At 49.0% G+C, this 26,882-nt stretch overlaps 2 protein-coding genes across 4 annotated transcripts in view; one reads left to right on the top strand and one right to left on the bottom strand.

Moving 5' to 3' along the window:
* Positions 1-85: 85 nt before the first annotated feature.
* On the bottom strand, positions 86-26,793 carry LOC116939071 (uncharacterized). 2 transcript variants are annotated; one of them, XM_076061614.1, is made up of 5 exons: positions 25,010-25,243; positions 24,713-24,944; positions 2,928-3,087; positions 1,846-1,973; positions 86-1,532 (listed from the first exon to the last, which is right to left on the bottom strand). In XM_076061614.1, the coding sequence occupies exons 3-5, from the start codon at positions 2,968-2,970 to the stop codon at positions 1,005-1,007; spliced, it is 699 nt and encodes a 232-aa protein (XP_075917729.1). In that variant the 5' UTR covers positions 2,971-3,087; positions 24,713-24,944; positions 25,010-25,243; the 3' UTR covers positions 86-1,004. The 2 variants fall into 2 exon arrangements, with proteins under 2 accessions (XP_075917729.1, XP_032802869.2); XM_032946978.2 differs by lacking the exons at positions 24,713-24,944; positions 25,010-25,243 and adding an exon at positions 26,685-26,793.
* LOC116939069 (RIMS-binding protein 2-like) overlaps positions 22,653-26,882 on the top strand; it is a 143,944-nt gene continuing 139,714 nt past the window's right edge. The window contains exon 1 of one of the 2 annotated variants that reach the window (XM_032946971.2): positions 22,653-23,609. The gene's annotated coding sequence lies outside the window, so the exon portion shown is untranslated. Of the gene's footprint in view, positions 23,610-25,263; positions 25,356-26,882 lie in introns of those variants that run through there. The other variant, XM_032946972.2, reaches the window with a different exon arrangement.

Below are 26,882 nucleotides of genomic sequence, written 5' to 3'. Positions count from 1 at the left end.
TATGTTTTTGGGCAACCCTTTGATACATGTGCCCGGTTGTGTATGGTGTAAGTCCCTAATAGCAAAGCAACGTGACCAACTTCCGTTCATATGAGACATCTTTACTGTGCCAGGCGAGATGGACGGACAATTGGATGGACAGACACAGAGAGCTAACGCATGATCGCTTTTAACCTTTTTTGGAAAGCATTAGAGTAACGCACACTCCAAGTGTAATGATAAACCACATTTACACGTCTTTCTTTTTTAAATCGGACATGTTTTTTTTAATAATGAAAACATCAGCAAATATGTGCAAAGTATTGCTGAAATATTTATTCTTAAACCAATAATTATTTTCAATAAAAACTCAACTAAAAAAAGTACATGTTTTTAACCAACAACACAGTATAGCTAAAAGGAATATCCAATATTCGAGTGCAAAACGTTCCCATTTGCAGTAAGTTCTTATCATAAGAAATGGACCCTCAAAGTTTACTGAAACGTGCCAGTGTGCATTTAGGTAAGTGCACTTTTAAACTTAGTTTTCAATTTACATCGTAACGGTTGTAATCCGTAGTCGGTAACGACACAAGGCAGTTTACATTTATTGATGGAAAGTTAGTGTGAATAAATGTACACGTGGTTTTAAAGTTCAAAATACAAAAATAAATTAAGGGAAAAGGTGAAGTGCCTCCACATCAGTCAATGCATCTGGCCGTGCATTTACACGATACAATGTAATTCCTAAACACGGAATTAATAAATACACGTAGAATTGCATACCGCAGTAGTGATAATTACGTTAAACGGTCGCGATTCTTATGAACCAATCAATCAATATCAGCCTCATCAGCCACCTTTAAAGTGGCTCTGACAGCTGATCAGGATGCAGTGGAGGCAAACGACAATAATAACGCGTGCAGGAGGTTGACTGAAGTGCAAAGCAAACGGGTGATGGTGGTGGTGGTAATGATGAAGCAGCCAAATCTCCTACACGATCAGTCGACACACGGCCAGATCCTCTACACCATCTCGTGGTGGTTCTTGCAGGCCGTGTTGAGGTCTCGCACCGTGCGCTCCACCCACGCCTGGAACTCATGGAGCATCACCAAGGCGGGGATCCTAAGTGCGCACTTTAGCTGCTTTTCCTCTTCCTCCTCCTCCTCCTCTTCATCCTCCTCTTTATCAGCAGCATCTTTCCCCTGCTCGCCGTGACTCGGCGCGTGCAGCAGCTGCAGCTGCATCTGGCGCGGAGGCTGCCCGGCGGGGCGCAAGGCGCTGCAGAGGCGCTCGAGCAAAGCCTCGAGCGAGCGCACGGTGCCGCGCAGGGAGGCGAGCGTCGACCGCTGCTCCGGCTGCCGCTGGGCTCGCTCGGTGAGCAGGCGGCGCAGGTAGTCGAGGAAGAAGGCGAGCGCCCCGGCGTCACGGAGCAGCCGCTTCTGATGGCTCTGGGCCCACGGGAAGAAGGACCTCCTGTGGGAGAGCAGGGGCACGCCGGCGGCGCGCAGGTGATGCGCCCAGTCGCCGGCCTCCACCTCCTCGCTGGAGCCCTGCGGACGGTGAGCGATCACAACAAGCGGGTGTAAGCGTGGATTCAAAAGAGCAAAGTGTGTATCGTTATCATCGTGATAATGGGATGTTATAGTTATGGGACAAAAATAACCTTCAACCGATTTGGCCGATTAGCCTACGGGAAAACGTAGAGTTCCACATATAACGACGATATTTTAAATACAGAACTTTGAAAAGGCGATGTGTTGGAGCTGCTGCTCCTGATCGTCTCCCCAGCCATGTGGACCGTGGAGTGGGCCTCGTGAGCTGCGCGTGATTCCTTAGGCGCTGAGCATAGGGGGAGCCACTTACGAACACCGGGATGAGTTGCGTCCCCATCGCTTGCAGCTGCTTGGCGAGCTGAAGGGTGCGCTGCAGGGAGGAGCGCCGCGAGTCGCTCTCGGGGACTCCTCCTTTCTCTCCTGGCAGCCAGTGCTGTGCTGCGGGCGGCACACACACACACACGCGCACTTAAGATACATGTATGCTGCTAGATCAGGGGTCCGGCAACCAACATAATAAGAAGAGACTTTTTTTTCGAATTCGGACAAAAAAGCTCAATGTTTCAAGAGCCGAAATGCACGTGGTGGATTCCTTGATGGTGGTCCTTCATAAACGATGTCACGAAGCAGTCCTTAAAGAGCCGCATTCGGCTCCGGAGCCACAGGCTGCTGGCCCCTGCACATGGTAAACTGGAGTCCCATGGTCAAGGGTCAGCAACCAAAAATAACGAGAAGATTTTTTTTTTAAGAATCCGGTTAAAAACTCAATATTTCAAGAGCCGCTATGTAGTCCTTAAAGAGCCGTAGGTGGCTCTGGGGCCCCAGGTTGCCAACCCCCGTGCCGGATTAACGGGGATTGTTTGACCATATTTCACCATGCTGGTCAGTGCTAGAACCGGTTCAAATATTGGTGACTGAAGTTGGCCGTGATTTGGAATCAAACTCAGGAAATAAAGTTCGCAACGCATTGTGATAATCACGACGCCACCACTCCCCCACCAAGTGCGGTTGAAGAAGGGCAAACAACCCCTACGACCGACAGCTTCGAGAGGTCTTCTTCATCCAGCAGTGAACTGACAATTGGTAAAATTTGCTACGTGAACAAAACGTGCCAATTTGATACTACTTTAGCACAGCGGTGTGTTTGAGAGCCAACCAACAACATTAACAATTGAGTAACTTCAGTAACAAATCGGAACGTTTTGTTCACATGACAATCCTTACTCATTGGCTGTGTCGTGTAGAGGTGGGTGCACGACACCTTTATATTTACACGACCTAACCTAAAAAAACGTAATCATGAACATGACTGATGATTATCATCATCGCCGCCATCATCGTAAAAGTAGAACAATAACAGTAACACAACCGTGGTGTATGTTGAAAACTCACTTCTAGAAGACGTCATCATCCGCGATGAAAATGTCCGATTCATGGCTGGCGTGGATGTTTAACTATGTACGCTGAACCGTGCCAGTCGGAGGTCGATCTCTGCCGAGTTGCTCACGTGGCGGAGGAAGAGTCTGATGTCGGCTCAGAGCGACTCCCGCCTCTATATACCGCGCGCACACACGGGGCAGAGTGGGGAGGGCAGAGTAGGGGAGGGGAGTGTTGTGTAAATCCCATTGCGTGGAGGACACCACAGTCGCCCCGTGTAAGTCATACGCTCAACTTCCACATTTGTTCACGTGGCGGAATCCGTGTGTGCGGGGGTTGTACCGTGCACATTGCGTTGACGTGGTCGTCACGTGAATGAAAAAGTAATACAACAAGCCCCCCCCCACACCCAGGCCTCGTTTTAGCCTGTTTGGCTTTCCAGTTCAACATTATCGGTCATCAGCGTGTGCTTACACAAGCAAATAATTTACCGGTTCTGACCATCGGGAGTGGAGGGGGGGGATCTCTTCAGCAGTTGTTGAACGTGTTAAACGAAGACCGCTGGATTGTGTGATAGTTGTGATGAGCGCGCTCGGTTTAAACACACAAAACTATAAACGTGTAAAGACGTACTCTATGTACAGTCTTATACATCCTCATGTTGCCGTTGCAGTGGCGCAGTCAAAACATTTCTCGCGTGGAGGTTGGCCGGTTTGGCTCAGAGGTCAGGGCCGTGACCTGCCACCGCTGACGGGGCTGGGTTCGAGTCCAGGCAGCCGCGTTTGATGGAACCAGGTCATGTCAAGCGGAGCGAGTTTATGGTCTCAGCCTCGAACACCGATGACTGCACAACCACCATCGCCTCCTTGCAGTGGCGTCATTAGGGTTGGTGTCACCCCCCCCCACCCCCCCCCCATGGACCTCCTCCCGTACCAGACCATACACAATCCTTAGTAATGTTTTTTGTACTAATGTTACTCGTAAATCGTAATTCCCGTATTTCACTGAATGTAATGGCAAGAGTAGTGACATAAACAACTAGTAAAATAAAAATTACACCTTTTATTTAAGTTATATTTCTAAACATGTATCAAGAAACCTAACATTTCCATCCCCTCTTCATGTTTTAAATTGTCGATTTCTCTATTTAGATATCAAAGAGTTATATAATCAATAATTGTTCTTCATGTAAGTTTATTATCAAGTTTAATCATAGAATAATGTGATATAGTTGTAAATTGCTTAAATGTAATATTTATTCGATTATATGAATACTAACAAAATAGTTTTGTAAAATCTTTCTACATTGAATTACAACATTATTAGTTACAACATTATTAGTAACGGAGTGGAAGCCTTTTTTTATTTTTCTCCTTTTCCTTTAATTACTACTTCATTCTCAAAAAAGTTATTGATATAGGTTCACAAATACTAATTACCACAATATTGTAGCTAAAACACCAGAAAATTTGACAAAATCAGCGACTATAAAAACACGAGCAGCGATGAACACAACAGCGCGTGCTTGTGGCGCTCTGATCGGAGCGCATTAGAAGGTTCAAAAAGTAAATTAGCAATAAAGTTTTAGCCTTGTAGGTATATTGATACAGTATATGGAAGCTGGGCTTACGAAAAAAAATTGTTATAACTACAGGGATATTTTTTTATTTTAAAAAAACCTCAAATTTCTGCTGAAACACTGCACAAAAATGTTATAGACAGTCATTTTCGTGTGACCCCCTCTGATGGTGTCACTCGGAGGGGGGGTGGGGTCAGTCTTTTTATCCGTTTGGTGTGTGTGACCAGATTTATATGACCTTCTTGAGAATGGGCAACAGTTTGGGGTTCACATTCTTGGTTCTTTCGGTAAAGTCACGTAGAAGGGAAAAAATAAAATAATAAAAATTAAAAACAATACAATTCTCCCGACGTTTCGACTGCAACACAAGCAATCATCATCAGGTGTGAAAACCACAACAAGAAAATTTTGAAAAAAGTGGCGGTTATTTTTAACGTTAGCACCATGGAGAGAGATTTGACAGTTTGTTTAGAAGGACGAGTCCATCTATGTTCGGAAAAGAGGAGGGGGGAGACGAAAAATAATGGGAGACAGAGGAGGCGCCTGGCCCACAGCCGTCACGTTCTGCTGAGGGTGGGGTCAAGATGGCGCCGATGATGGCAGCCTCGGCCGGTTGGTGCGCCCTGTTTTGTCCAGTTTTGTCTTGTTTTGTCTTGAGAGGGGCTTGCTGTTCAACACACTCGTGCTGGTGAGAGAGGCCTGCTGTTCATCACACCCGTGCTGGTGAGAGAGGCCTGCTGTTTTGGGGCCTGCTGTTCATCACACCCGTGCTGGTGAGAGAGGCCTGCTGTTCAGTACACCCGTGTTGAGGGGCCTGCTGTTCAGCACACCCTTGCTGGTGAGAGAGGCCTGCTGTTCAACACACCCGTGCTGGTGAGAGGGGCCTGCTTTTCAGCACACCCGTGCTGGTGAGAGGGGCCTGCTGTTCAGCACACCCGTGCTGGTGAGAGAGGCCTGCTGTTCAGCTCACACGTGTTGAGGGGCCTGCTGTTCAGCACACCCGTGCTGGTGAGAGGGGCCTGCTGTTCATCACATCCGTGTTGGTGAGAGGGGCCTGCTGTTCAGCACACCGGTGCTGGTGAGAGAGGCCTGCTGTTCAGCACACCCGTGTTGAGGGGCCTGCTGTTCAGCACACCCGTGCTGGTGAGAGGGGCCTGCTGTTGAGGGGCCTACTGTTCAGCACACCCGTGTTGGTGAGAGAGGCCTGCTGTTCAGCACACCCGTGTTGAGGGACCTACTGTTCAGCACACCCGTGCTGGTGAGAGGGGCCTGCTGTTCAGCACACCCGTGCTGGTGAGAGGGGCCTACTGTTCAGCACACCCGTGCTGGTGAGAGGGGCCTGCTGTTCAACAGACCCGTGCTGGTGAGAGGGGCCTACTGTTCAGCACACCCGTGCTGGTGAGAGGGGCCTGCTGTTCAACACACCCGTGCTGGTGAGAGGGGCCTGCTGTTCAACACACCCGTGCTGGTGAGAGGGGCCTGCTGTTCAACACACCCGTGCTGGTGAGAGGGGCGTGCTGTTCATCACCCCCGTGTTGGTGAGAGGGGCCTGCTGTTCACTCCCATGCTGGTGAGAGAGGCCTACTGTTCATCACACCCGTGTTGGTGAGAGGGGCCTGCTGTTCACCACTCCCATGCTGGTGAGAGGGGCCTACTGTTCAACACACCAGTGCTGGTGAGAGAGTCCTGCTGTTCAGCACACCCGTGCTGGTGCGAAGATGGCGCTGATGATGGTAGCCTCAGCCGGTCGGTGCGCCCTGTATTGTCTTGTTTTGTCTGTCAATTCAGTGTTTTGCCAAGATTTTCGGAGTTCTCTAACAAGAGACGAACTTTTAAATATCAGGGAAACAACTCCTGTGGATTTAATTCCTACTTTTCTGCTTCCAGCGGCAGAATTAGTAGGCATTCTAGTCAATGCCACGCTAGGCTTTGCTCAAGCAACGAAACGCCGCCCAAGGGGTAAACGGTCGGGGGCTCTAGTACGGCTACGCAGACGCGGGATCCGAACAGTGCTTCCGAGCTTTTTCCTCTCCAACGTACGTTCACTGTACAACAAAATGGATGAACTTCAGCTACTGATGGTAAAAAACAAAGACTTTCTTTCAGCGTCTGCATTGTGCTTCACGAAAACATGGCTGTGTGATTTGATTCCGGACACTTCGCTACAACTAGCAGGATTCCATCTTGTAAGATCGGATCGTGACATAGCACTCTCCGGCAAGACGAAAGGCGGTGGTATTTGTTTTTACATTAACAGTGGCTGGTGTGTAGATGTCACAGTGATTCTGCAACATTGTTCTCCACTCCTTGAATCAATTTTTATAACCTGTAAACCGTTTTACTCGCCTCGCGAGTTCGCGTCGCTCATTTTGGTCGGAGTTTATTTGCCGCCTTGTCCTCAGGTTAAAGAGGCCCAACGCATGCTCGCCGATTAGATTCTGAGTGTGGAGCGAGCAAATCCAGATTCGTTGGTTATCGTACTTGGCGACTTTAACAAAGGTAATCTCAGCCACGAACTCCCCAAATACATACAATTCATTAAATGCCCAACCAGAGAAGGGAACACTCTGGATCACTGCTACACTACAGTCAGTAGAGCCTACCACGCCGTCCCCCGAGCAGCACTAGGACACTCTGACCATGCCATGGTCCACCTGATTCCTGCATACAGGCAGAAACTAAAACTCTGTAAACCTGCTGTGAGGACATCTAAACAGTGGACCAGTGAGGCTGTGGAAGATTTGCGGGCGTGCTTAGACTGTACTGACTGGGATATGTTCACGACTGCTACCAATAGTCTGGATGAACTCACAGAGGCTGTGACGTCCTACATCAGCTTCTGTGAGGACTGTTGTATCCCAACACGTACCAATAAGCCCTGGTTCTCAGCAAAGCTCAGAAGGTTGAGGTTGGAGAAGGAGGAAGCGTTTAGGAGTGGAGATAGAGACAGATTCAAGGAGTCGAAGAACAGGTTTAGCAAAGCGGTGAGAGAGGCTAAACGACTGTACTCAGAGAGACTAAAACACCAGTTCTCTACAAACGACGCTGCTTCTGTCTGGAGAGGGCTCAGGCAGATCACCAACAACAAACCCAGAGCCCCCCACACCACTAACGACTCCCGCCTAGCCAACGACCTGAACGAGTTCTACTGTAGATTTGAAAGACAATTGGACTGTCCTGAACCACCCCTTCCAACCCAAGAGGCCCCATCCCCCACCAATACTACAGAGACGACTATCTCCTTTCAGGAGGGAGAAGTTAATAGACTTTTCAAGAGGCAGAATCCACGCAAAGCAGCCGGGCCGGACTCTGTCTCTCCAGCCACCCTCAGGCACTGCGCTGACCAGCTGTCTCCGGTGTTCACCAACATCTTTAACACCTCCCTGGAGACATGCCATGTACCAGCCTGTCTCAAGTCCTCCACCATCATCCCTGTGCCCAAAAAGCTAAGGCCAACAGGACTAAATGATTACAGACCGGTCGCCCTTACATCTGTGGTAATGAAGTCTTTTGAGCGCCTGGTCCTGGCACACCTCAAAGCCATCACAGACCCTCTCCTGGACCCCCTTCAGTTTGCCTACAGAGCCAACAGGTCTGTGGACGATGCAGTTAACATGGCCCTCCACTTCACCCTACAGCATCTGGACACCCCAGCATCCTACGCCAGGATCCTGTTTGTGGACTTCAGCTCTGCCTTCAACACCATCATCCCTGCCCTGCTTCAGGACAAGCTCTTCCTGCTGAACGTGCCATACACTGGCGGCGCTTAGTGGCCTTTAGTGCGGCCTCTGACGTGCGGTCCCCGACAATGCACAACACGTGACAACACCCCCCCCCCCCCAATCATCCTGCTGTCAAACCCAATGGTTTCAAGTGTGCGGCGTCCCTTACACACTGACGATGCCTCATCGGCGAAAGTGCCGTCCCTGCTCCCTCTGAAAATTAGTGAAAAACACTGGTATAGTTCTTCCGGCAAACACTGCCTCTGCCAGGCTCGCCTTGCAGTGACATTGCCGCTGCACCTTTTCATCTTTGAAGTTGGAAAGAAGTGTGGCCTCCTGGTACGCCCGCAGAGAACCTGTCCTCATTACAGGGTGCTTGTATTGGACACTTTTTACCGTTTGAAAAAAATAAAAGAGCAGAAACGAATAGATCACAAGATGACACAGGTGGAAGTCGTGGTTTGTTTTTAATTCCGCACAAGGTGTCAATGAGAGGTGAAACGACGCGTCCATTGCAAGCGATTCTTTGCGACCAAGGTACATGCCATCGAGTCAGCTGGTGTGCCAATCGGGCACTGTGCGACTGGCACTGTGAACACGTCGGGCGTACCACTACCCGGGGGAACTCAGAAGCACGGCCACCGATTGGAACATTATGGAACAAAAACAGAAAAGTGCACAAAGAAGCGTGCAGAGATGAACGCTTGGGACTACGGTGACAGAGAGGGGCACTCATTCGTCGATTTAAGGTGATTATTATATATACTCACGATACCATGTGTCGACTCCCCTTTTTGCATTTACTCTACATTCATTTTTATTCCAGTTCAACAGACCGTGTGCCATGCTTATTGTTTTAAAACAATTGTGCGCTTATTAATGCGTAGGAAAAAAACGAGCTGACATGTCCCTTCTACTGCCTGTAGGCAAATGATAAGGAAGAAAAAAGATGAACAAAGACAAAGATAACCTTGAATAGGCTGTTGGGGCAAGTGCTGTTAGCGAGTTGCACTTATGAAGACTTGAACGGCAAACGAGGGGGTGGGTGGCCAACACCACGCCCGGCCGCCTTTGTCTCCCTCGTGGCGATGTTTACACACCGCACCAGGTACTCGTTTGAGGCCGAGTCGACCTAGGGGAGGCCCAGGACCGGTTCATACGGTCGTCAGATGTGTTGGGCCGTGTGCGGAAATCGAGCTTCGTAGCGCATCGAGCTGACCGCAGCGCCACCGCTCCCCATCAGGCAAATGATGAGGAAGAAAAACGTGCACACGCACGCCCGCCCATCCACCATGCCAGTCATAGTGAAACTCATGCTAATGTACTGGGTACTTCCGAGAATGTAAATCATAGGCGGGAGAATTGCGAGGAAGGGTAGGGAGGAGGTGGGGGGGGGGGTGCGTCTTGGGCAGGGCTGACGCGTTAGGCTGAGGCACGTAATCAGGTTGCAGTACGAAGCCAACGTGAGGCAATGACCACGATGAGGCATATTACCACGATGAGGCATATGACCACGATGAGGCAATGACCACGACGAGACATATGACCACGTAACCCTAAATGTACCCAATCGATCACGTCAGATCTCGGAAGTTAAACCGTGAGTGAGCCTGGCTGTCACTTGGAGGTGTGGGGCGACGAGATGGTGGAGTGGTGAATGTCAACCCCTTCATTGGGCATGGTGGGGTCTTCTGTGGGCACGCTCCGGTTTGACTCACCATGCGAAGTCAAAAAGTCACGAATTAAATTGAAGTTTACGGCGGTACCCCGGCTCTCGCACAATGTCCGTGATGCAGTCATTTGTAGTCTGTGTTGACGGTCGGCGATGCGGCAATCGACTCGTCTCGACGAGCTGTACTCACGATGCACCACTACCATGGTGCGTGCCGCGAGCGTTCAGGGTTTCGGCGAAATCGTCCTCGCTGCGTTTCGACATCGCGGAGTGGCACCGATTTCAAATTGGTACCCCAGTCGCGGAGTGAAGTGACACCCCTGGGAAACAAATAGTGTCCCAGAAATAAAAATGTTTCATTGCCTCGGCCCATTTTGTATTATTTGGAACCTCGGGGTACCGCCATGAGGATCCGTTTGGCCAATGCTAAAACAATGATTAACATGCAGCAAAAGTGAAGCGGATGCTGGGTTGACGTGTGCGTGTAACATGCAAACGTGAAGGTTGGTCAAGTTGGTACTGAGCTATCCGGTGGCAGTGCTGCCCAAGCAACAAAGCAACTCGCAACATTCGTCAATAACATCGTGGCCTTAACAGACGACTATAAAAGAGGACGTTTTGGACAGTGCCCCCCCCCCACCCCTTCTTCATAGCGCACGTGCTATGAGTGTTTGTCGAGTTTATTTGGGAAATGAATGTGTGTGTTTGGCGGCGAGCTGATGAGTTCTGCTCGTTGGCTGCGTCCCCGCTGAGCTATTTCGAACACTCGAATTTCGGTCGCCTTATTCTAGCTCCTGCTTACAAAAAGAAATATTGTATGTAAGATGTGGCGGCCTACGAAATACAAAAAAATTGGAGGGGGGGGTGAAAAAAAAATTTGGGAAACCTGTTGGATCAACTTTTTACACCCACATTTTTGGCGCGTGGGGGTCCACTTTCTACAACTCTTTAAGGCCTTCTGTGTCTTTTCGCGTTTTCCAATTTACTCGCTCCATTGAAATGAAACTCGTTTTGCTCTGCAAGCGCCGGATGATTGTTAAACAAGTCCCACGTCACTCACTAGTTTTTTTTAGTTTTTTTATGTTGGTATAGCCCTGTAAGCCATTCGGCTCTTGAATCTGGTGCAACCACAACAAACAAAAAAACCCAAAACACAAAAAGAAAAACATCTTAAAGTGACTATGTGACTGTGCAAACAGAAAATCCATGAAAAAGAAACGGCAAAATATTCCTGAAGAAAGCACCGTACACCAACGCTGTGTGCAAAAAATCCCAGTGGGATGCAAGTCAAACAACAACAACCACAAGACAACTTAGATTAAGGCCATCAGTCTAACTCCGTACTACAACAAAACAAACATGTCCAAACCAAAAAACGTTTTTGAAATCACCAAAAAATAAAGAAATAATTGCAACGTAACAGTGATCACAGGGACTGTGACCGAATTTTTACAATAAACTACATAAATAACCTTCTTCTTTGGTTCTTTCGGTAAAGTCACGTAGAATGAGAATAAAATAATAAATTGATAAAATAAAACAATAATAATTATCAATTTATTATTTTATTCTCATTCTACGTGACTTTACCGAAAGAACCAAAGAAGATGAATCATTGCAGTCACGAAAGCTTTCAAAACGAAATTTTACATAAATAACATGTAACACCAAATCTTAGAGCCATAGCTGGCTGCATGAGTTACTCCACAAACAACAGAAGCATCAGTTGGAGTATCAAATTTTTCAATGCACCTTTAAGATCAGCACGCTAAATCAAAATACAGATAATACTTTACAGCGTCATCCAAAGCGAAACATTTTATTTTATTTTACGCCAATGAATAGCAGTGGCAGCTAGGGGTGTACAACTCCTCTAAGCAATTAGCGCTATATGTGTCACGTGGAACACATGCGCGCACGCACACACCGAGATCTACACCTTAATGTGAATAGGCTCTAGTCACGTAAAGTGAAATGCTTAGCGCGTGGGACATACTCTTTGGTTCTTTCGGTAAAGTCACGTAGGTAGAAATAAAATAAATAAAACAAATCAGTTAGGCTTTCTTGCTGTGGTTAAGTTAGGCTTTCTTGCTGTGGTTGTTCCACCTGATGAAGATTGCTTTTGTTGCGATCGAAACGTCGTGATTTGTTTTATATATTTCATTTCTACCTACGTGACTTTACCGAAAGAACCAAAGAGTATGGATTCCTGCAGTCACGAAAGCTTCAAATCAAGATCGCGTGAGACGTGTTTAACAGTCATCGGGCGCGTGCAGCACGGAACGAGTTAATTTGTATTTTTTTGTTTAATGCGACGAGTAAATTGACAAACGCGGGAAGAGGTAGCGTGGTGGGAAATCGCGAGGACTGTGTGGTTTTGGAAACCCTGTCCTAAGACACCCTGAAGATGAAGCTGTACACGTTTGGCTGCGTCCCACATTTAGAAGCTGCATTGGCGGGGCTGAAGCAACCACAAAACTGCGCCCCGCAAAGAGGAGGGGGGGAGGGGAGGAAATCGCCCCCAAACCCCCGCGTGATGTGCTCGGACTTGTTTGTGTAAGGTCTGGAGAAGAAAGAGAAAAGGGGACACACTGTACGACAGCTCGTGGACACCTTTTGCACCGCACGCTATCTCTCTCTTTCTGCCATCCGATCGCGCGCCACGTCCGCCCATGCGAGATGCACTCACCCCTGGCACGAGAATTGTCTTCAGTTTCTACTGCTGATGGAAAGTTTAATGTCAGCGGCCGGTTGCGTGGCTTCGGGTTGGTGAGGCTGCAGAGTCTTACTCGAGTTGTTTTGTTCTTCCAGTTCGAAACTGATACGTGCAGTCAAGACTACTCGATATTTAAAACATAAAAGGCAACGTGCGGTGATCATGATGATGCTGATGCTGCTGCTGCGCCAATCCCGGATTCCCACCAGACCGGTTCTCCTGGGAAGCTGCGTGGGCTGTGTGCTCCCGCCGAAGTTGGAGATCGCGCTGCCGATGGAAGTAGTCATTGTCTTGCGCATTTCAGTTTCCCAGTGGGTTTTTTTAAAATATGTGTGGCTCCCAAGGCCACGATGTGAATCACTGGCTCTCGACGTGAGTCTGAGAGTTGCTGTGTATTAGTCGATCTCTATATGGGTCGAAACGTCTCTATTTGAAGCAGAATATTTACACTGAAGAAATCCGATGAGCCAGGAAGCTCTTTTTTCAGATGTCCAGTAGGGGTGGGTCAGCAAGTTACACAATCAATAAAAACAACGAAACAACAGCAAGACAGAGAAGGTAAGCAAATTGCTAAACATATACAAATGTACAAAAGTACATGGATGAGTCTCGGTGCGAGCCTCATTGTAAATCTACGGGTCTCTTTGCGAGTGTATGGTCTCTATGTGTGAGAAACGATGTTTTATATATGGAAGGAAAAACAACACGCAAGAACACAGCTGATGTGCATTATCCAAAAAAACCCATCAGTAGTTGCCGAGGCAGTACAAAGTGATCCTCTTGTCTTGGGCCACCATCAAATATGTTTTGAGCAAATGTGACCGACTGACAGCTGACGCCCCTGGCGGCACATTCAAGTGTCTCGGTGAATCCACCAGCAAGCGTTGTGACTAGACCCTGGACCAGCCGAGGCAAAATGTGTGCCCTCCCTAACCCTGCAGCCACACACTACCGCTGCTTTCAGTTCAGTAAATCCGTGATACCCGTGGGCGGTATTTACCACAACTGGCAACTGGGAAGTCATAACAGGTTGGTTTTTTTTTGGGGGGGGGGGGGGGGTGGTTAGATCGCGTAAATATCAAAATGTGTCGTTAAACCCGCCAGAACATGCCAATTCGTTACTGGCACGGCACACCGGCGTGTTGGAAGGCAAAGCCACAACATTTACAAATCTGAGTACGATTCATGACTGTCCTCCTGGTGCGGTTTCCATTGTCACGTGTGCAAAAGAACTGCCACGGGTTTATGGCAATGTACAAAGTGCGAAGCTAAAGAAACGCCCTGTCACCTCAGACTCTTTGAGGCAAGCTGTTGTTTGCGAGCACCTATTGAGGAAGTAACGGCGCACGAAGCGGTGGCACCCTGAGCCAATCGACCTCAATTAACCTCTGCATCGGTTTCGATATCACTCGTCGCTGACGTTAGCCGTGGCTGGGAATCAAACTCAGCCGGGTTCACAAGTGTCGTGCGCCCACTATTGCGCCACATTTGGGTGTGTGACAGCACAGAGACCAAGATCCCTCATAGGGACCTTCAACAGACTATGCTGTTAGAGAGCACCTATTAAGGCTGGCATGGCGCAACTAAGGGGTGGGCGATCAGAACCACGTCCGGCCGCGTTTGTCTCCCCGGTTCTGATGTTTACACACCGCGCCAAGTGCTCCTTTTGAGGCTGAGTTGACCTAAAAGAGACTCATAACAGGTTCAGGTATTCGTCACCGATGTTGGCCGTGAGCGGTAATCGAACCCTGGTCGCCGGTTTCGTAGCGCAGTGCGCTAACCGCGACACCGCCGCTCCCCGCAACAACAACACAACCGAACAAGTGTGGCAAAGACTCTGGTGGCAAAGTGCTATTAGCGAGCACCTACGAAGGCCGGCACGGTACACGAGGAGGTGTGGGTTGGCCAGAACCACGCCCCGACCGCCTTTGTCTCCCCGGTGGCGATGTTTTTTTTACACACCGCACCGGGTACTCATTTGAGCCCGAGTCGACCTAGGGAAGGCCCATGACCGGTTCAGATAATCGCCACCGGTGTTGGCCGTGAGCGGGTGAATGGAACTCGGGGCGCCGGGTTCGTAGCGCAGCGTAGCGCTAACCGCTGCACCACCGCTCCCCAAAGTCACGCACGCGCACAATCCGATTCGAGACTCGCGCACTCCAAAACCGCGGGCCACTCTCTTCCGAATACAGGGCCCCCCGATTCACGCGCCGTTGGCGAGAGCCCCCCCCCCCCCCGATTCCGTCCCATTATAATGCCAATAAAAAACGTCCCGTTAGAAACCGTATAAGAAGAATACGCGATCGGTATGCGTCTCGTTTGCACGGTCCATCTTGTGACGACTGTGATCGAGGCACACAAAATCTGCCCTTTGCAAGGAAAGCGTGCAACTTGGAAGCAAACATACATCCGCCGTCACCAATTGCGACTTGCGACAACTTCCGCTGGCACACAAAGCAAAAAAAAAACCTCCCCACGCAAGTTCTCTCGACCGTGTCATTTGCATCGGAGATTACCCTGTCATAAATGCCAATCGGGGCAGAATGTCAGCAGAGATTGCTTTCTTTTTTTTAAAATCCCCACCGTTTACGTGCAGCTTTTGAGATGCGGTTGCACGTATTTACAAGCTATGTGTTTCACATTGATTGCACTGTACAGTAATTCGTTAATTGTAATCTGCTACACTTCCTCCAACTAATCTGTTCAATAATATCACTGCTGTATAATTTTGCCGTATAAATGAGCATAAAACCCCTTGGACTTAATTGTAACATTCTCTCATTACGTACAAGTAATATCACCTCCGATTAGCACCGCTGGCTACGTACGGCAACACTCAAGATTTACTCGTTACGTCGCTTCGCAAGTACATTGTCAATGTATTACGATGACCACGACCAGATTTGCATCGCCTCTACCCACACTTACGTCGCTCACAGCATCGTCACCATCCTTTGTCGTATCCCTTCCCCATGGTCCTTTCCCCTATCTGTCGCCTCAACCCACACTTACTTTGCTGACAGCATCGTCCCCATCCTTTCTCGTTATGCGTCGCCTGCCCTTTCCGATTCGCGATCCCACGCCGGCATTGGATTTTGGTGATTACGGAAATGCGGAATTGACTTTCAATTGGCTCTCTCACCAATCTACAAGCATTCATTGAAAAAAAAAATCTCAATATTTTCTGCAAATCAACTTCACACACGTGTTTTTTTTTGGCGTGTTGACTGCATAAATGCTAAAAAAAACCCGTGTACAGTAAGTTGTTTATTGTTGTGTGTGTGTACTTTATGCCAGTAATGTCCATCTAAATAAAGACCGTATAACTCGTTTCTTAAAGTACCGGGGATTTTGTTGTTAACGACCACCGCAGTTTCCTTGTGTCAGCTGCGCGCCCAACCCTTTTCGATGTGCTTGGTGTTCACGTGGACGAGTTGAGGGTCGTCATGGGTCTGTGCGCGGATGTGGGTTATTCCTCTGTGATAACCAAATGTTTACATATCTCGTCAGTCACTGATTCGATCTCGGTTGGCAGAAGTCAAATTAATGGGGGATCCCAACAGTGTGGATATGAAGGACTCCACAAGCATGGTTCCCTGAAGCAGACTTTGCAGCAGTGAGTATGAGTGACTATATTGTGCTGACGAGTCCTAATTCTAACGAAAGCTGTCCACCATTGCCCACCACTGAGTCACTGCTGGGGTCAGTTGGTCATTATTTGCATTTGCTAAAATTAATGTTGACTATGCGCTTTGGTTCTTTCGGTAAAGTCACGTAGTTAGAAATAAAATGAAATTAAACAAATCACGACGTTTCGATCGCAACACAAGCGGTCGTCACGAGGCCTCCTTTATTTTTAACTACGTGACTTTACCGAAAGAACCAAAGAGTATTGATTCCTGCAGCCACGAAAGCTTCAAATCAAGATTAATGTTGACTGTTATCTAAGACAACAGGAACCAACAATGCACTTCTTCAGGAAATGCTGATTGTTTTTTTTTCGCATATGTACAAATGACCGTGCGCTGTGTACACAGGTTTGTGTTTTGTTTGAAACGTAAAACAAATGTGAAGTTATAAAACTGGATGCGCCTCTGACAAAATAATATAGATAGAGAGCGCCAGATCCACTGTAATTTTGGAAGCTATGCAAGGTTGAGATGGTTTCATTTTCAGCTGGATCTCCCTGGACCAGCGACCTGGAAAATGTTTTGGCACCCAGCACACGACATTCAGTATACCTCGCCCTATGGTTGTGGACAGTAGTGTTGCCTAGCTAATGGGGTTCCATAATCAACCTTTGTTTTTTGGGGTGCCGCCCTTCAGTAGCTCCGAATGAGATTACAGAATAAATATTAGATGTATGTTGAACTTCTTTCGCACCATACGTAGCCAACCGCACTAATCGGAGGTTGCGGGGGAAGGTCAATAAAGTAAACACAAAAAGCAGTTATCACACAAGAAGCAGTACTATAAGCGAAAAATGTAGTGAGATGAGATAAATGTGGACAACATAGAGATGTAGTGAGCCCGGCGAAGGGAGATTGAGATACGTTTTGTACGTTCATATTCTTTATGTTAATTGCCATGTTAGGTTTATTATGATTTGAATTTGAGCTCATATTTGATGCACATATTTGTTTGAATGATTCTGGGGCCTTTTGAGCTCAGAAGGGCCCTAAGCTTTTGCTTGGTTTACTTTTGCCTGGTCGTGCCACTGCTGGTTGTGTCTGCTACCCAAGTGCCACCTAATCCTGTCGACCTGGGAACCCTTAAAATAATTAGCAGGGTCAGTCTGGCTGAACATGTTATGGGTAAGAGCACTCTCTCTGAACGATGTAATACTGCCAGCGCAAAAACACACACAATCGTGTATACAAACATATCCGCTGCTGTGTAATATTTTGGAAGATAAAATGCAGTATTTTCCTGCCGCTCTGTTATTCAGAGAATAATGGAGTATTTTCTCACATTTTTAAAATAGTACTTTTGCAGCGGAACTCCACCGTTGCAACTATTGCTGATATCACTTGGCAAGCACAGCAGTATTTGTTTAACAGGCATAACTGCTGGTGAGACCCTGCTGGTGAGGCAGGAAACCAAGAGCATTATTTTCCATAAATTAATGCTGTTGGTTGAAGGTCAATAGGCCGACAGAGTAAATATTTCATTTGCTTTTGGAGGTAAAATAATTCGGTTAGATTTACTTATATGACACAAAAATTTCCCACAGCAGCGTGTCGCGTAGTTTCGTATATAATTCAAAGCAGGGTATTCCTCCGAAACTCGCGTCATTTTACAGAGGCTACGAGTGATTATGACGTACGATGATAAAGAAACGTACCCTAACCCTAGAGCGGGACATTTTTACGGTTCACCATAGCGATGCAGCAAATCCACCCAGCATTGTTGAAGTGGTCCGTCATCCGAAGCAACGACACAAAAAAATAATGAATTACAAGCTCAAAAGTGCGCAAATAAGTATGGAGAAATGTGCGCCTCTTTGAATTACACCAAGGGACAGGAAGAGATCCAACGTCATCATCAGACATTGTCTATCCACTGCTGGATAACGGCCTCCCACCACGTCTTCATTCCTAACGGATTGCTGCCACAATCTGTCTCGCTCCATCTAAAATCGTCGCTCCATCTCCAGCGTACTCCTCTATACTTCGGCTGCCACTTCAGTTTGGTTCTTCATCCAGCGGTTGTTATACAATGGCTGAAAATGATCACGTCGATCATGATGATATAGGAGTGATGAAAGAGACCTAACGTTTGGCTTGCTTCCCTTTGGCATACTACTCACATTCGATATCAGTCTCAGTTGTAATGAGGAAGTCATCTGCACGCGCCTCTAATAACCAATTTACCCGGAATGAGTCCCATCTCGTCAAATCAACCCACACAGAATGTGTAAGAAGCACAGAACCATTTGTGCATATGCAAAACAAACACATGCACATTTACCGAAGAACTGCATTGTGGTCTTCATGCCTTCGATCTCCATCAAAATACAATTTTATAAATCTGGCCAAATTGGCACCAGCAGTGATATGCGGGGATAAGTCAACTGTGGGCCCGTTCGTTCTCATGAGGGCTCGTCGTGGTTTAATGGCCTGCACTGTTATCCTGTTTTGATGGGTTGCCTCGTCAATTACAGATTTTAATTCTTGCCATATCTCAGAAGCCAAGCAGAACTGAAACTGGATCGTGCTTTGATGGTCGTATTAAAACAACAAAAATGTTGTAGCTCTACTCTGGAGCTACACGATGGTGCCGAAGTGATCAGTGCAGTACTGTGTAGCAACATCCTCTGATATATTTCAAGGTCTTTGCTCACCAAACCGCAATTGACTACCGGCACGTGTTCAAGACAAAATCGCCACGACCCGCACGGCGTGGGGAAGCCCTCATCCATCCAGCAGAGGATTGACAAAAAAAATCCACGACCTTATAAGTTGTACAATTTCCAGGCACGAATAAAAAATATGTATTCTTGTCCTTCGTATGACTACGTTCACAGAATGTTGGGCAACCGCACCACGTCACCGTGGTTATTACTGTCATAGCTCGAGATGAGACGGATTTTTGATTTACGTAAAAAAAATTCCGGTTTTAGTTCCGTCACTTGACCGTGGGCTGTCAAAGCGCAATTTGACGGATGATTTAAAATATTGGCCTGCTTTGCACAAATCCCCGAACGGAAATATCGCACAAATTTAACACACGATCTGGTCACACTGCAATATGACTTACGGGGCCGCGTATTTCCCCAGTCGACTGCGGTTATTTACAGAGCGGCATTAATGGCCATTCCAGTCGCCCTAACAATGCCCAACAAACAATGGGGCACATTTGACATTGTAATAAGAGTAACGGAGAATACATTTCAACAGGTAGGCTTTCGCGGGTTTACTCTCCCACACACCTGTGTGCTGAACTAGTAATGAATCTGTATGTTTTGCTTACGTAACAACCCCTACTAATGTCGGGTGGTGGCGGGTTTAACGACACATTTACGCGCTCCAACACAAAAACCTCTATTACGGAGAATAGACATTGCATTCGTTGATTGCGTAAACGTCATAAAAAAATCACTAGAAATAAACAAAACTAAATGTCATCACCATTAGCAGCAGTCGTTGCCTATCTACTGCTGGATGAATTGCCGAAAGCCGGAGTCCAACTCAAGTCGCCGGGTTCCTAGGGCAGTGCGTTAACTTTACACCACCGCTCCCGCCCCCCCCAAATCACTCGAAACACTATTTTCACATCACTTTTTTTGAGGAAGCCCAGGAAATAATATGTTCGGCTGATCGGCCATCCGAGGAAACTTCTCATGTGTTTTTTTTACGAGAACTACAAAACACCACCCGACGAGCCCGACAGATTTGCTCAAGATGTAGGTTCTTTGTAGCAGAGACGCCACCTACCGTACACGTGGCTGGCATTGCAGGTCTGACGGCCGGGGGTCATCAACCAAAATAACGGGCATTTTTTTTTCAAATTCGGTATAAAAAAAAACCCTAAATATTTAAAGAGCCGCAATGCATGCGAATACGAGACGGTGGTCTCCTTAATAAATAATTTCACGAAGCGGTCATTAAAGCGCCGCAGGTTTGCCGAGCCCTGCTTTAGAGTGTGAAGAACCGAACAAGGTGAATTCCATCTGGCTACCATGAGAGATTCGTTCATGAGGCTATCCACATATACAAACACAGAGAGAATTTCAACCGAGAAGATGGATTCTGGCTTAGCAATCATTGGAAGGATTTGATACACCATTTCGGGTCTTAATTGATTGTTCACGCTTACGGTGGCTTTCAGACCGCATCCATTATTTTCGTCTCCCCCCTCCTCTTTTCCTAACATAGATGGACTCGTCCATCTGAATAACTGTCAAATCGCTCTCCGTGGTGCTAACGTTTAAAAAATCCGCCACTTTTTTCAAATTTTCTTGCGGTGGGTTTCACACCTGATGATGATTGCTTGTGTTGCAGTCGAAACGTCGTGATAATTTTATTGTTTTATATATTTTTTATTTTATTGTTTCCCTTCTACGTGACTTTACCGAAAGAACCAAGAATAAGGTGAATTCCGTTTTAGATTTTTTTTTTTTTAACGGCTGCCCGCAAAGGGGGACAGCCAAAAAGAGCCGCATGCGACTCCAGAGGCGAAGGTTGCCGACCTCTGGTCTAAACGTTTTGTTTATTTCAACATCATCAGCCAGTGTTAATCCGCTTTTGGACGAAGGCCTCCCCAAGCCGTGGCAATCTCTCGCAATCGTGCGCTGTAATTTGCCGATTAATATTTTAAAATAGATGTATTGCTCGCATCCAATCGTCTACGTAATTGTTTTTTTTTGTCAATCCCTATGACAGCAGCAATTTTAAGGGGGCCATGTAAACCTGCAACCACTGGAGGCACTGACTACATTCATATTTTGTTTGTTGCGGTTGCACCCGACTCAAGAGCCGCTTGGATCACAGGGCTATACCTAATAAATGAAACTTTAAACTTGAACTTGAAACAACGATGGCAAAGAAGGGTAGATTCTTAAATCGTGACAATCCATCCAATATCGAGGAGTCATTGTCACGTACCTCATACGCGAGTAATAAATTACGGGGCTTGCCAACACATTTCTGGACAGAATCCCTCTCAAAACGCTCTGAAGGTGTATTTGACCATACTTCACCATGCTGGTCAGTGCAGGTTGGTGAAGGGCCCAGAACTGGCTCACGTATCATTCGTCAGGGGAGATCCAGGCCCGGTTTCAGATGTCACACCACTGATGTTAGTGGTCGGAAATCAAACACGGGTTGCTGGGTTCGTAGCGCAATCCCATAAACCGCTGCGCCACTACTCCACTTTCACTGAATGCTCATTTAACGAATCAAACGCATAATAGCAATTTGAAATAGCGTGTTTCAAGAAAAAGTGCTATATGTTTGTGCAGAAAAGTATTGTAAACGAATCGAGGACTGTGGACGATGTTGTTTACACGGGACCGGGCTGCCGACAATGTGCATTGTGTAGCTCATTTTTGGCTCAGACGAGGGCGCTATCGTCCGTTATTGCATTGCAAATAAAGTACCGAGCTCACAGTCAACCTTGATCCATCCACTGCTGGATGAAAGTCTCTCAAAGCCAATTTCACGCGGTCTCGCGATGCAACAAATCCGTCTAGCTCCTGCAAGCCAGCTGATTTCATCACTCCATCTCCGCTGAAGGATGTCCTCTCGGGCGTTGAGTTATACTCGGCCACTGGCCAAACAGCAATCCAAATTCAAGTCCTGTCACTTTCCAATTCACGTTCGCGTTACATTCCCATTGGGACTTATGCGTCCAATATTAAACTTTAGCGCATTTCTAAATTGTAATGCACCTTAACATCCGTGCTATGGCCGAGGTAATATTACAGCACCTATTTTTCTACACCAATTTCCAATTACATTAACTCCAGTTCTCATACGCCGACCATATTACACACCAATTCAGACCTTATTGGTCACCCTGTGCCCTTATAAATCTCAACGTTCATCCTACAAAGTCCCATCACAAGGGAGAAACACAAAAAGACAAAAACATATTTTTTTTTTCCACCGTATTGAAACGGCTGTACCGTTTCCCTGTACAAGAATTCGGGTAACCCGTACGGGTTGCCAGCTATGAGTCCTGAAGCAGCAACATACCGACCAAAATTCTGGTGCACAACTGCACCAACCTAAACTCTGTTGAATTCGTGCACCAATTCCCGTTCTAGTGCATCACCTACTGCACCAAACTCCGTTAAGCATCATTACATCAACTGCAATTCCAGTTCAAAATTACACCAACCACCGAAATCAACGAACAGTTACACCAACCCCAGTTCCAAATGCATCGCTTCCTTCACCAACCTTAGTTTAAGTGATCAATGACCAGAACCCCTTCCCTGTGCGCCTTTACACCAGAACCGGGTCGAGTTGCGACTCCGCTTCATACCAAGCCCCATATCGGTGCATTTCCTTTTTATACTTGATCCGAGATCCGGTGCAACGTCGCCTACTGCCAATCGCAATACTAGCACACGTTTTACCCCAGCTCCAAGTGCGTCTGTACACCCCCCCCACCCCTGTTCCAGTGCGTCTCGTGCGACACCAACCTTCGTTCAAGTGCACAATTACACCAACCCGGGGTCCTCTTCACTCCCAACCAGTTCCTCCTACTCATCACAGCTCTAACATCACCACCCATCACCACCATCGTCAATCTCGCTATAACGGTCCGGTCCCTAGCCGGCGAGCACAACAGAGGGGTTACACCACCACACACACACAGAGGGTTGGTGACAGGAGCGAGAGATCAGCCTGCAAGCGTGTGCGTGCGCTACTGTATGGCACACGTGGGGAGCGGTAGCGCACTGCGTGGTGCTGGCCACCCACCCACGTGCCGTGCCGGCCTCAACAGGAGCAGCTCCCTACCAGAACTTGCCCCAACAGTCTGCTAAGGCTACACAGGGAGAGAGAGAGGGGGGGGGGGTCTTTGTATCGCACCGTCAAACCACGCACGCACACACAGTCTCCATCCCCCCACCACCACCGCCTCCATCCTTACACGGCCTGTATCCTCACACACACACACACGAGTCTTCATCTACAGTCTACACAGACAGCCCTAGGCGTAATCGCGGCGGGGTGACAACGGTGTGGGATGATGAAGAAGATGATGATGAAGATGATGGAGGGGGAGGAGGAGGGAGCGTGGATTCGGCCGGACCGCCAGGCCCGCGCTTAGAGCACAGCTCTCCACGAGACCCTCGCTCACAATGGACGCGGTGGTAGGAGGAGACGCATCGGGTGCTGCTGCTGCTACTACTGTTGCTACTGTTACAACAATAGCAGCAGGAGGAGGAGATGGAGCTAATATCAGAACCCGCCACCGCCGCCTTCCCCTGGAGCGACTGAGTGAGAAGAAACTGCAGCTCCCCTTCTGTTAACCCGCGTGCCTCTCGCCTGTCTAGGTGCTAACACCACCCCTGGCACACGGGGAGGGGACTACTACCACCACCACTACTACCACTACCACCACCATTACTACCACCACCACCACTACCACCACCACTACCACCACCACCACTACTACCACTACTACCACCACTACCACCATTACTACCACCACCATCACCACTACTACCACCACTACCACCACCACCACTACTACCACTACTACCACCATTACTACCACCACTACTACTACCACCACCACTACCACCACTACTACCACCACTACCACCATTACTACCACCACTACTACCACCACCACCACTACTACCACCACCACTACCACCACTACTACCACTACTACTACCACCACCACCACTACTACCACTACTACCACCACCACTATTACCACCACCACTACTACCACCACTACTACCACTACCACCACTACTACCACCACCACTACCACCACTACCACCACCACTACTACCACCACTACTACCACCACCACCATTACTACCACCACCACCACTACTACCACCACTACTACTACCACCACTACCACCACTACCACCACCACTACTACCACTACCACCACTACTACCACCACCACCACTACCACCACCACCACTACTACTACCACCACCACTACCACCACCACTACTACCACTACCACCACCACTACCACCACCACTACTACTACCACCACTACCACCACCACTACTACCACCACCACCACTACCACCACCACTACTACTACTACCACCACCACTACCACCACCACTACCACCACTACTACCACCACTACTACCACCACCACTACTACCTCCACTACCACCACCACCGCTACCACCACCACTACTACTACCACCACCACTACCACCACCACCGCTACCACCACTACCACTACTACCTCCACCACCACTACCACCACTACTACTACTACCACCACCACTACCACCATCACTACTACTACCACCACTACCGCCACCACTGGGGTACAGCGGGGAGCAGTTCGTGAATCTCAGATTTAAAGAGCGAGCGAGGGAGGGAGCGAGGCCAGGCAACGAGAGACGGCGCTTCACCAGAGGCGAGGCTGCTGCTGTTCCTGCTGCTGGTTCACCTTGTCCTGCTGCTGGTTCACCTTGTCCTGCTGCTGGTTCACCTTGTCCTGCTGCTGGTTCACCTTGTCCTGCTGCTGGTTCACCTTGTCCTGCTGCTGGTTCACCTTGTCCTGCTGCTGGTTCACCTTGTCCTGCTGCTGGTTCACCTTGTCCTGCTGCTGGTTCACCTTGTCCTGCTGCTGGTTCACCCTTGTCCTGCTGCTGGTTCACCTTGTCCTGCTGCTGGTTCACCTTGTCCTGCTGCTGGTTCACCCTTGTCCTGCTGCTGGTTCACCCTTGTCCTGCTGCTGGTTCACCTTGTCCTGCTGCTGGTTCACCTTGTCCTGCTGCTGGTTCACCTTGTCCTGCTGCTGGTTCACCTTGTCCTGCTGCTGGTTCACCTTGTCCTGCTGCTGGTTCACCTTGTCCTGCTGCTGGTTCACCTTGTCCTGCTGCTGGTTCACCCTTGTCCTGCTGCTGGTTCACCCTTGTCCTGCTGCTGGTTCACCTTGTCCTGCTGCTGGTTCACCTTGTCCTGCTGCTGGTTCACCCTTGTTGTTGTTGTTGCTGCTGCTGCTACACGGGAGGCGTCCTCTCGTCTCACCCCCACCCCATCCACCGACCCACCCCCTGGCAGAGAGTGCCCCCTCGCAAGCAAGGAAGGTGAGGAGAGTTGGTGGTGGTGGGGAGAGGTGGTGGTGGTGGGGTGGTGGTGGGGAGAGGTGGTGGTGGTGGGGTGGTGGGGAGAGGTGGTGGTGGTGGGGAGAGTTGGTGGTGGTGGGGTGGGTGAGGAGAGTTGGTGGTGGTGGGGGTGAGGAGAGGTGGTGGTGGGGGTGAGGAGAGTTGGTGGTGGTGGTGGGGAGAGGTGGTGGTGGTGGGGAGAGGTGGTGGTGGTGGTGGTGGGGTGGTGGTGGGGAGAGGTGGTGGTGGGGTGGTGGGGAGAGGTGGTGGTGGTGGGGAGAGTTGGTGGTGGTGGGGTGGTGGGGAGAGTTGGTGGTGGGGTGGTGGTGGGGAGAGGTGGTGGTGGTGGGGTGGTGGTGGGGAGAGGAGGTGGTGGTGGTGGGGTGGTGGTGGGGAGAGGTGGTGGTGGTGGGGAGAGTTGGTGGTGGTGGTGGGGTGGGTGAGGAGAGTTGGTGGTGGTGGTGTGGGTGAGTTGTTGGTGGTGGTGGGGTGGGTGAGGAGAGTTGGTGGTGGGGAGAGTTGGTGGTGGGTGGTGGGGAGAGTTGGTGGTGGTGGGGTGGGTGAGGAGAGTTGTTGGTGGGTGAGGAGAGTTGGTGGTGGTGGGGTGGGTGAGGAGAGTTGGTGGTGGTGGTGGGGGTGAGGAGAGTTGGTGGTGGTGGGGGTGAGGAGAGTTGGTGGTGGTGGTGGGGAGAGTTGGTGGTGGGTGGTGGGGAGAGTTGGTGGTGGTGGGGTGGGTGAGGAGAGTTGGTGGTGGTGGGGTGGGTGAGGAGAGTTGGTGGTGGTGGGGGGGTGGTGGGGAGAGTTGTTGGTGGTGGGGTGGGTGAGGAGAGTTGGTGGTGGGGGTGAGGAGAGTTGGTGGTGGTGGTGGGGGTGAGGAGAGTTGGTGGTGATGGTGGGGAGGTTGGAGAGAGATGGAACCGGCGGGCCCTTTGGCAGTGGAGAATTGGGAAAAAGGAGTAGAGGGACCCGCACACATTAACTCTTCATTCGTTCACTCGTTCATTCGTTCACTCGTTCATTCGTTCACTCGTTCATTCGTTCACTCGTTCATTCATTTCGTGATGGGCGGCTGAGATGGTCAAGTGGAGACCCCCCTCCCCCCAGCAGCTTTAAATCTAGAAGCGGTACAGAATGTGATTATTTGTGGAAGGAGAAGCCGTCATCCATTTGACAATCCGACAATCCATGCACTCGCTCGTACATTGACAATGCAGCAGCAGCTGCTGCTGCCTGCTGGAGAATCCCTCGCGCGGTGGAAACATCGAGAATTGGTTGGGGAGGTTCACCAAACGCATTCGTTCATTCACTCACCCGTGGGACTGTCTTTGTCGTTGCCTGGTGGCAGTGGGGTGAAGGAGGCGAAGAGAGGAGGACAAATCACCGCAATGTTTTTCATCATTCGCAGCCACCCCCACCCACCGATCCACCGCTGGATGAATGCCTTATCACCACCCCTCCCGTGCGTCGTGTCGATCGTGAAGGTTGTTTAACCGAAGGCCGTAGCCATTG

The sequence above is a fragment of the Petromyzon marinus genome, chromosome 5 (assembly GCF_048934315.1).
Source record: "Petromyzon marinus isolate PM22_M1 ecotype Great Lakes invasive population chromosome 5, UKy_Petmar_22M1.pri1.0, whole genome shotgun sequence".
NCBI classification, from domain to species: Eukaryota; Metazoa; Chordata; class Hyperoartia; order Petromyzontiformes; family Petromyzontidae; genus Petromyzon; species Petromyzon marinus.
The sequence above is the reverse complement of the archived record's forward strand: the minus strand, read 5'-3'. Positions and strand labels throughout refer to the sequence as shown.